The sequence below is a fragment of the Penaeus monodon genome, chromosome 18 (assembly GCF_015228065.2).
Source record: "Penaeus monodon isolate SGIC_2016 chromosome 18, NSTDA_Pmon_1, whole genome shotgun sequence".
NCBI lineage: Eukaryota > Metazoa > Arthropoda > Malacostraca > Decapoda > Penaeidae > Penaeus > Penaeus monodon.
In genome coordinates, this window is record NC_051403.1 from 24,714,940 (window position 1) to 24,724,939 (window position 10,000).

At 47.6% G+C, this 10,000-nt stretch overlaps 3 protein-coding genes across 3 annotated transcripts in view; all 3 read right to left on the reverse strand.

Moving 5' to 3' along the window:
* The window catches only part of LOC119584675 (glycine receptor subunit alpha-2-like), a 450-nt gene extending 416 nt beyond the window's left edge, over positions 1-34 (reverse strand). The window contains exon 1 of the mRNA XM_037933350.1: positions 1-34. This exon is cut by the window's left edge and continues 416 nt beyond it. Within this exon, the coding sequence (XP_037789278.1) occupies positions 1-34 (34 nt within the window).
* Positions 35-923: 889 nt separating this feature from the next.
* On the reverse strand, positions 924-3,343 carry LOC119584676 (gamma-aminobutyric acid receptor subunit rho-3-like). Its single transcript, XM_037933351.1, has 2 exons — positions 2,200-3,343; positions 924-1,894 (listed from the first exon to the last, which is right to left on the reverse strand). Exons 1-2 carry the CDS (start codon positions 3,341-3,343, stop codon positions 924-926), a joined length of 2,115 nt encoding a protein of 704 aa, XP_037789279.1.
* A 517-nt stretch (positions 3,344-3,860) lies between these two features.
* Positions 3,861-7,739, reverse strand: LOC119584678 (C-reactive protein 3.3-like). Its single transcript, XM_037933352.1, has 4 exons — positions 7,583-7,739; positions 5,236-5,436; positions 4,638-4,717; positions 3,861-4,112 (listed from the first exon to the last, which is right to left on the reverse strand). The coding sequence occupies exons 1-4, from the start codon at positions 7,737-7,739 to the stop codon at positions 3,861-3,863; spliced, it is 690 nt and encodes a 229-aa protein (XP_037789280.1).
* Positions 7,740-10,000: the final 2,261 nt, after the last annotated feature.

Below are 10,000 nucleotides of genomic sequence, written 5' to 3' on the forward strand. Positions count from 1 at the left end.
ACGGCTCCTGACTGATGTACGGCTCAACGTGCATGCGACCCACACTGTACTCGGTGAGGGTGCTCTCTTGGTACAGGATCCCACGGCCGTACTTCTGCAAGGGACACGTAGTTGTTTGTGTTTCTCTTGAACCGGAATACCATGTAGCAGTAGTCGATGTTGAAAGGGTAGTAGAAGAAGTTGAAGGTACAGGTCCACGTGATGGTGTACTTGCGAGAGATCCGGATGTAGTTCTCACTCCCGCTGTAGATGGAGGCTGGGCAGGGCACAGACCGCAGTGAGTGTGGGCAGTGTTTCATGAGGAAAGAGGGAGGAGGGGAAGAAGATAAAATGTACATTAGAAATGGGTGCGTACTTTCTCTGCCTCCTTAAGACTTAATTCCTTTTCGATTTTGTGCAAACCAAGAGATAATGAAATCATTGATTGGCTGAGTAATAACAATAATAATAGCTGTGTCAAAATATGAAGTATGATGCTTTCCTCTGATCATCTACAATAAATAACATGAGATCACTTACGAAACCCATTTCTAATGTTTTCATTTTGCTTTTTTGTTTCGTTTTTTTTTCTTCTCTCTCTCTGATTTAAAGATATTCATAATTGCCGATGAGTTCAGAAGAATGCTCATACATTCATACTCTTCTCCAGATAAAAAATATTATAAAATTTTTAATAAATTCACACCCATTCATCCCTCAAGCATAATGCATGTAAAACATTAAGGGCATGCATGATTCTATCACTGTAAAAATGAAGACTATAATTCAACTATATTATAGTGACAGCAGCTGGGAGAAAGTCTACACGTTTTAAATACATTCGAATAAAATCAGTTATATGCTGTGATGGATACTGTAATGTATCTCTTCTTTTGCCGGACTTTTAAAATCAAGAAACGTTCAGTCACGAAACACTGAGATTTTCAAGGGTAACCGACGTTGTCAGGGACTTCAGGCTTGGACATGGAAGCCAGATAGTCCTTGTAGTTCTCCTGAATCTTCTGCATGAAAGCCACGACCCAGAAGACCAAGTTAACCACCACATACACCACGGCAGAGAAGACGTTCCCGAACTTATTCACGAACTTCGAAGCCCAATTCGGACACTTTTCTTTCTTCTTTCCGTCTTCCTGTTTCGTCTCCCTCGTCTCTGTCTTGTTCTCTGTGGACGGGGCGATCCTGACGGGGATCTGCAGCGACTCAAAGGTCTTCTTGATGGCCTCCCTCCAGAAGCGATGCAGCTCCGACTTCTCATCGAGGCCTTTGGGAAGGTCCGGTTCCTTCTTCTGTGTCTTGCATTCCTTCATGGCTCTGATCTCGTGCTCGTAGAGGTGGAAATACTCGACCAACGTGTGTAGCATGATGATCAGGAACGTATAGATGATGGAGAAAAAGAACCAGATGTCGACCAGCTTGAAGTATGAGGTCCTGGGAAGAGTGTCGGCCACCTGGGAGAAAAGGGTCATCAGGACCAGTAAGGAAGTCAGTGAGACCATGATTCGGTTCTGGAAGTCGTACCACTTGAAGAAAAACGTTGCGTACGAGATGATGTTGATGATGGTCGTCGGGATGAAGATGGTAAGGATCTGAGAGGCGTAGAGGTGCTTCATCTGGATACTGACAGACAAGCCTGAGTAAGGGTCAATGGTCATATAGTCTGACACCTCGATCCTGCCCACCGCGTACTCTGTGAGCTTGTCATTCGCCTCATAACTGACGCCTTCGCCATACTTCAACAGTGACACATAAGTGAGGGTGTTGCGCTTCACGCGAAAGACCATGCTGCAGTAATCCGTGTTGAATGGGTAATAGAAGAAGCTGAAGATGCAAGTGAAGGTGACGGTATATTTACGTGATATGCGGATGTAGTTCTCACTCCCGCTGTAGATGGATGCTGGCAGAGATCAGGAGACAAGAGGCGCTCTTATTATGCTCTGAATTTAATGTACGCACATGCTTATCTTATCATGCACACACGCATCCACACAGAAGGCCTAGAATGTCATTAGTGTCTCAAACTACTTCGTAAAGATAAATAACTTACTCTATAAGCAATCAAAAAGGGAATTGTCAGAATATGAAAATAGTTTAGATAAAGTTTGTGGCCTATGATAGCTTAATTACCGAGTTCTACTGAAAAAAGAAGAATGTTTTTACGTGTTATGAAATTGAAATCAAGTTCTTAATCAGAATAATTACCTTCTTTAGACAGCTCCACATTGTCGTCCAGCTTCTTCCCGAGCCTCTTGATGGTGACCTTAGCGTCGTTGTCAACCTCCGACTTCTGGTTGTTCTCGGCGTTAAGGAAGTCGATGACGGGGACCCAGATGTCCTTGGCGTCCTCTGGGAGAATGATGTTGAGCTGGCGGTCCTTCTTCAGGTTCTTAAACTGCAGCCGAATGTCCTTCCAGATCATTCGGATGACGATGTCGACCGTGAACTTGTTGCGGATGGCGTCGATGGACTTGAAGGAGAGCAGCGTGAGGTTCAAGAACACGGGCAGGGGGCCGCTGCCGTTGACGGAGGGCGGCGGGAGAGTCGGCTGGTAACCGTTGGGTCGCAGGACGGTCGAGCAGTCGAGCTCATCCGACTTGTCCTCGCACTGGGCTCGTCGATCGCACACCTGGTCGAGCGGAATGCAGTTGCCGTTGTTGCAGGTGAACTCCTCGTTCTTGCTGCACTGCGTGAGGGCGAGAGACAGCAGCTCACCCGCCTTCTTCCCGCAGAAGCCGTGGGAGAACTGCCAGTTGTTCCTGCCGATGGGGAAGTCGATGGACCCCGACTCCTCCATCAGGGCGAAGGTGTTGTTCTCCAGGATGTTCTCCAGCTGCCAGTTGCCCGCGTCGGTGTAGTAGACGTGCGACCTGTAGTAGCCCCGGAAGTACGGCTTGTTGTTCCTGAGGCCGGCCAGGATGAAGCGGTCGTCGTACAGGTTGGAGTCGCAGATCCCGCGGAACCGCAGGAACACGGGGATGGCGACGCGGCACACAGGGCAGAACTTGAACGACTTCCTGCACGCGTTGTCCGCCCACGTGCCCTGGAACGTCCCGCCCTTCATCACGGCGCAGTTCTCCAGCACGCCCCCGTTGGGCTGCCCCTGAGACCACAGCAGGAACTGGACGGGCTCCTTCGTGTCGTAGTAATACCACTCCTTCTCGCTGTCCTGGTCGGTGATCCCCAGCCACATGAGGGCGCCTCCGTCGGCTGCGCAGAGGTCGGCGTTCTTCGAGGACAGCTTGTAGAGGGTCTCCTGCTCGTCGGCGTTCAAGGGCGTGGCCACCGAGCCTCCAAGGGCGGAGCAGAGAAACGTGGAGGCCGAGAACTGTAGTTTGTCCAGGAACATGAAGAATGGGACCGGTTTCACGTCACAACTCTGAGAAAGTTGTTGGTATTCCTGGAGAGAGAGAGAGTTAAGGACAGAGAGAGAGGGAGACACATATCTACCTATCTATCTACATATCTACCTATCTATCTACATATCTATCCATCCATCCACCCATCTATCTTCCTACCCATCTATTTATCCATCCATTCATCTATCCATCCATCTATCCACTCTACTTATCTATCAGTCTGTCTACAAATTTGTCCTCCAACCTACCTACCTATATATCTATCTATCTATCTATCTATCTATCTATCCACCCATCCATCTATCCATCATCCATCCATCTAATGTCTCTCTCTCTCTCTCTCTCTCTCTCTCTCTCTCTCTCTCTCCATATATATATATATATATATATATATATATATATATATATATATATATATATATAGATAGATAGATAGATAGATAGATAGATAGATAGATAGATAGATAGATAGATAGTTAGATAGACAGATATATCTATCCTCTCTCTCTACCTATCAACCTGTCTCACCTCCGCCGAGTCCGCGCCGACGTCCCACACCGCCTCGTCCCACGTCAGGATGTTGCCCCCGAGGACGGACTCGCACGAACTCAGGTCCTTCAGGTCGAACTCGTCCAGCATCCTGTCGAAGATCTCGAGGCCCGTGAATTCCCCGCAGAAGGACTGGGTGGCGTCGAAGCCCGAGCCTTCCGTATCCTGGTCCTGGCCGATAACGAGGGTACCGTTCTTCGGGAGCACGACCTGGCAGCGGGGAGAGGGGGAGCAGGGGATGGGTGGAGGGATGGACGGGGGTGGGTGGAGGGAAGGAGGGGGAGGGGTGGAAGGAGGGAGGGAGGGTGGAAGGAGGGAGGGAGGGGGAGGGGTGGAAGGAGGGAGGGAGGGGGAGGGGTGGAGGAGGAGGGAGGGGGAGGGGTGGAGGGAGGGAGGGGGTGGGTGGATGGAAGGAGGGGGATGGGTGGGTGGAAGGCGGAGCGGAGGTGGATGGAAGGAAGGAGGGGATGAGTGGAAAGAGGAAGGAGAGAGGGAGGAGAGGAGCTTTACTGGTGTGTGTGTTGTTTTATTATATTATTCTTGTTTTGTAATTTGTTGTTGCTTTTTCTCTCTTCCTTTCTTTCTTTCTTTAATTTGCTTTTGTTGATTTTATCTTCACTTCTTTTATTTTTCTTTGGTCGTTACTTTTGTTTCGGTTCCAGTCCTTTGTGAAGGGGAAGTTTGGTGGGGAGGGGGAGGGGGGAGGGGGTGCTTACTGTTGTTTCTCCCGCTTACCTGAATCGAATAACTGTTCTTCCGTTTTCTCTCAGCTCTGTTACTGGGTGTTGTAAAATTGTTACTATTCCTGTTAGATGCTACAAAAATATCACAATACAACGTATACGCCAAATACACGACTTCATCAACATCCCAGAAACAGCATATCATAAGAAATGAGCAACATCCACATAAACATTAACGCGTACACAAAGATGAAAAGAAAAACACCCACGATAACAAATTAAATTAAATCTTTTCTCTTTGTTTTATGTTTCAGCATCCACACACTCACCCTAACACATGACCCCATCAACGACCTCTCATAAACAACAATTCCTAGAGAGGGACCAACACCCACATACACTCACCCGAACAACAGACGACCCTATCGACGACCTATCACAAGCAGCAATTCACACTAACCCCATCAAACAGTAGATCAGAGAGCAACAGCCACACACTCACCCCAACGCACGACCCCAGCAACAGCCTCTCACAAATGGCAATTTATGAGGGACCAACAACCACACATACTCACCCCAGCAACACACGACCCCGAGAACATCATCTCACAAACAGCAACTCATGAGGAGGGACCAACACCCAATCTTACCCCAAGCTGATCTAACCTTGGACACGGGAAGCCAGCGTCCGTCGGCGATTTTCTCCCCGTTCATGTAGATCTTCCATTCCCCCGTGGCGGAGTCGACGCCGTAACACCAGGCAGACCAGAACATGAGAGGCGTCACTGCTTCCGTCACCTGCCGTAGCCGCTGGAGGGCCATCATGAGCTGCATTCCACGACGGTTATGGTCTGGGGGGAGGGGAGAGAGGAGGGGAGAGGGCGGGTGATGGTTAAGTAGGCATGGAGGAGGTGGAGAGGGGGTGGGAGGAGGGGGAAAGGAGAGGTCAAGGTTGTATAGGCTTGGGGGAGGTTGGAGGGGGAGAGGGGGAGAGCTTACACAGGCATGAAGGAAGTGGGGAGAGGGAGGAAGGAGGGAGGGAGGAAGGGAGGAAAGGGGGAGGGAGGGAGGCTCAGGATCTCCCTCTAATATCATGGGTGGGTGACTAAGAAGGGAAAGGTCACGTTATCTTATAAATAGTCTTGTCCCTCTCTGTATGTGTTTCTGTGTCTCTTCCTCGTTCTCTTTATTACTTTTATTACTTTGTGTATGTTTGCGCATATGTGTGTGAGTGTGTGTGTGTATGTATGTATGTATGTGTGTGTGTGTGTGTGTGTGTGTGGTGTGTGTGTGTGTGTATGTATGTATGTATGTGTGTGTGTGTGTGCATATGTGTGTATGTTTGTGCATATGTGTGTGTGTGTGTATGTATGTGTGTGTGTGTGTATGTATGTGTGTGTGTGTGTGTTGTGTGTGTGTATGTGTGTGTGTGTGTGTGTGTGTGTGTATGTATAAGCGTGGGTGTTTATGTGTGTAGACATATCTGCAGATATATACACTTTCCTACAGGAAGCTTCGATTACTGAAGCGTACGTGACTACACGTGCGTGACTGTATCCTTAATTAGGTCCCTCACTTGTCTCACCTGCCTCTCTCTCTCTCTCTCTCTCTCTCTCTCTCTCTCTCTCTCTCTCTTCTCTCTCTCTCTCTCCCTCTCTCTCTCTCCCTCTCTCTCTCTCTCTCTCTCTCTCTCTCTCCTCCTCTCTCTCTCTTTCTCCCTCTCTCTCTCTCTCTCCTCCTCTTCCCCTCTCTCTCTTTCCCCCTCTCCCCTCTCCCTCTCTCCCTCTCTCCTTCTCTCCCCTCTTCTCTCTCCCTCTCTCCCCCTCCCCTTTTTTCCCCCCCTCTCTCGCCCCCCTTTTCCCCTCTCCTCCCTCTCTCTCCTCTCTCTCTCTCTCTCCTCTCTCTCTCTCTCCTCCTCTCTTCCTCTCTCTCTCTCTCCTCTCTCTCCTCCTCTCTCTCTCTCTCTCTCTCTCTCTCTCTTCTCTCTCTCTCCTCTCTCTCCCTCTCTCTCTCTCTCTCCTCTCTCCTCTCTCTCTCTTCTCTCTCTCCTCTCTCTCTTCTCTCTCTCTCTCTCCTCTCTCTCCCTCTCTCTCTCCTCTCTCTCTCCTCCCTCTCTCTTCATCTCTCTCTCCTCTCTCTCTCTCTCTCTCTCTCTCTCTCTCTCTCTCTCTCTCTCTCTCTCTCTCTCTCTCTCTCTCTCCCTCTCTCTCTCTCCTCCTCTCTCATCCGCCTCTCTCTCTCTCCTCTCTCCTCTCTCTTCCTCCTCTCATCCTCCTCCTCATCTCATCATCTCATCTCTCCCTCTCCTCCATCCATCCTCATCCTCCCTCCTTTCCTCTCATCCTCCTCTCTTCCATCCTCCATCCTCCTCCTCCTCCTCCTCTCTCCTCCTATATCTCATCTCCATCCATCTTCCATCATCCATCTCCATCATCTCCATCTCATCCGCTCTATCCATCCATCCATCTCCATCCATCATCCATCCTCATCCATCCATCCATCTTCCATCCATCCATCCATCCATCCCATCCATCATCATCCATCCATCCATCTATCCATCCATCCATCATCCCCCCTCCACCATCTCCCCATTCATCCTATCCATCATCCATCCATCCACCATCATCCCATCATCCATCCATCTCCATCCATCCAGCCATCATCCATCTATCCATCATCCATCCATCCATCTCCATCCATCCATCTATCCATCCATCCGCCATCCATCTATCCATCCTCCATCCATCCATCCTCTATCTTATCTCCATCCATCCATCCATCCATCCATCCATCTATCCATCCATCCATCCATCCATCCATCCATCCATCCATCTATCCATCCATCTATCTATCCATCCATCTATCCATCCATCCATCTATCCATCCATCTGTCTATTCATCCATCTCCCTCCATCCAACCCTCCCTCCCCTCCCCTCCCCTTCCTACCCTCTCTCCCCCCACCCACGCCCACCCCCCCACCCCACCCCATCCCTCACCTGTCCTGAATATGTCATCCTTCGCCACCACGTAGGAGAGAACGATCACCTCCGGCCTGAAGAAGTAAGGCTTGATCCTGTAGCAGAGGGTGAAGGCGTTTAGGTCCTCCCGGATGCTGCTCTTCAGGATCCCGTAGGAGGCGGCGCTGGGGGTCATCCTCGTCTGGAGGCTGAGGACCTTCGTCTGCTGGGTCAGGTCGAGGAGTTGCGACCTCGCTGCCGGCGGAGCGGGAGGTGGAGGAGGAGGTAAGACGGTGTTTTGGTTGGTGTTGTGGGTGGATTGGTGTTGTGGGTGGATTGGTGTTGTGGGTGGATTGGTGTTGTGGATGGATTGGTGTTGTGGATGGATTGGTGTTGTGGATGGATTGGTGTTGTGGATGGATTGGTGTTGTGGATGGATTGGTGTTGTGGATGGATTGGTGTTGTGGATGGATTAGGGTTGTGGATGGATTAGGGTTGTGGATGGATTGGTGTTGTGGATGGATTAGGTTGTGGGATGGTATTGGTGTTGTGGATGGATTTTGTGTTGTTGGATGGATTGGTGTTTGTGGATGGATTGGTGTTGTGGATGGATTAGGGTTGTGGGTGGATTGGTGTTGTGGTGGATTGGGTTGTGGATGGATTAGGGTTGTGGATGGATTGGTGTTGTGGATGGATTGGTGTTGTGGGTGGATTGGTGTTGTGGGTGGATTGGTGTTGTGGATGGATTAGGGTTGTGGATGGATTGGTGTTGGTGGATTGGTTGGGTTGGTTGGTGTTGTTGTTGTGGTGGATTGGTGTTGTGGTGGTTGGGTTGTGGATGGATTGGTGTTGTGGTGGATTGGTGTTGTGGTGGATTGGGTTGTGGGTGGATTGGTGTTGTGGATGGATTGGTGTTGTGGATGGTTGGGTTGTGGTGGATTGGGATGTGGATGGATTAGGGTTGTGGGTGGATTAGGTGTTGTGGATGATTGGGTTGTGGGTGGATTGGTGTTTGTGGATGGAAATTTAGGGTTTGGATGATTAGTTGTGGTGGATTGGTGTTATGATGATTGGTATTTTAAGTGAAATGATACTTTAGTTGGTATCAAATACGATGTATAAGTACTTGTGATTGCCTTAGATTCTGTTGATATATATATATATATAAAATATTAATTATATATATATATATATATATATATGGAGTGTGTGTGTGTTGTTGTGGTGTATTGTGTGTGTGTTTAGTTGTGATATTCCAGGTGTGGTATCGTTGTGTTTGTATATATATATATATATCATAATTATTTATCTACACTATTATATATATATATATATAATTATATATATATATAAATGGAAGCGGTGTTTTGATTTGGTTATTGTTTTAAGGGAATAAGCTTATTTCATATATCCAAGTGAGGTATCGATTGAATTTTACAATATATATTATCCAAATTGTAGTTTTATCTACACTATGAAGTATTGAAATATATATATATCAGAATGGGTCATTAAAATAATAAATAGAAATATGATAATAAATTTTCCTCCCTCCCGCCATTTTCGTGAATAATGCCTGGAATTCGCAAGTAAATTTATAAATAGAAATATGCTAATCCACGCCATTTTCGAAAAATATACCAGGAATTTGTCAATGAATTTATAAATAGAAATATGATGATAATGTCTCTTCCTTATCGCGAAATATTCCAGGAACTCATTTAATTAAGTCAACAAAAGTTATAGATCCGTAGCCCCTTTGACTCCTCCCCCTCCCCCTCTACCCGACCCTAGCTTCTCCTCTCAACACTTCCTTGTAATGTCAATATTAATAACCTGTGAGCTTATGAAATTTTTCGGGCGTCTAATATCTGCCTCTCGTCTGTGTATGAATGAATAATTTAGTGGATAAATAACTGAGTGAATTCGGTTTCGAATTTAAATGAATAAGTAAGCACGTTATTTTCTTGATAGGATTCGCATTTCGCAGTGACTGTGACCGAGTGTAATTTTGTGTTTGTTTCTTTGTTTTTGTATATGTGTGTTTGTGTTTGCGTTATGTTATGTTTGTGTGAAAGGGAGGAAAGGAGAGAGAGAGAAAGAGAGAGAGAAAGAGAGAAGAGAGAGAGAGAGAGAGAGAAAGAGAAAAGAGAGAGAGAGAGAGAGAGAGACTCAGAGGCTCAGACGTGACAGGCGGACCGCCAGACTGAAACACAAATGAGAAACAGAGACAAAAAAAAAAAGAGAAAGTTAAAATACGATAGAAACAGAGAAAGAAACAAAGAGAAGAGCCACCTGGTGATGCGCATAAGCGTACGTGAATCAGCAGAGGTGTAATGAACGCGCGTGTGCCCGTGTGCGTACGTGTTAATGCCTTCACTATATCGCTCCGTGCTCGAACTACATTTTCCAAAGAGACGCGTAAACAAGGCTTAGTGAGGTGTGGCGATTGGGCGG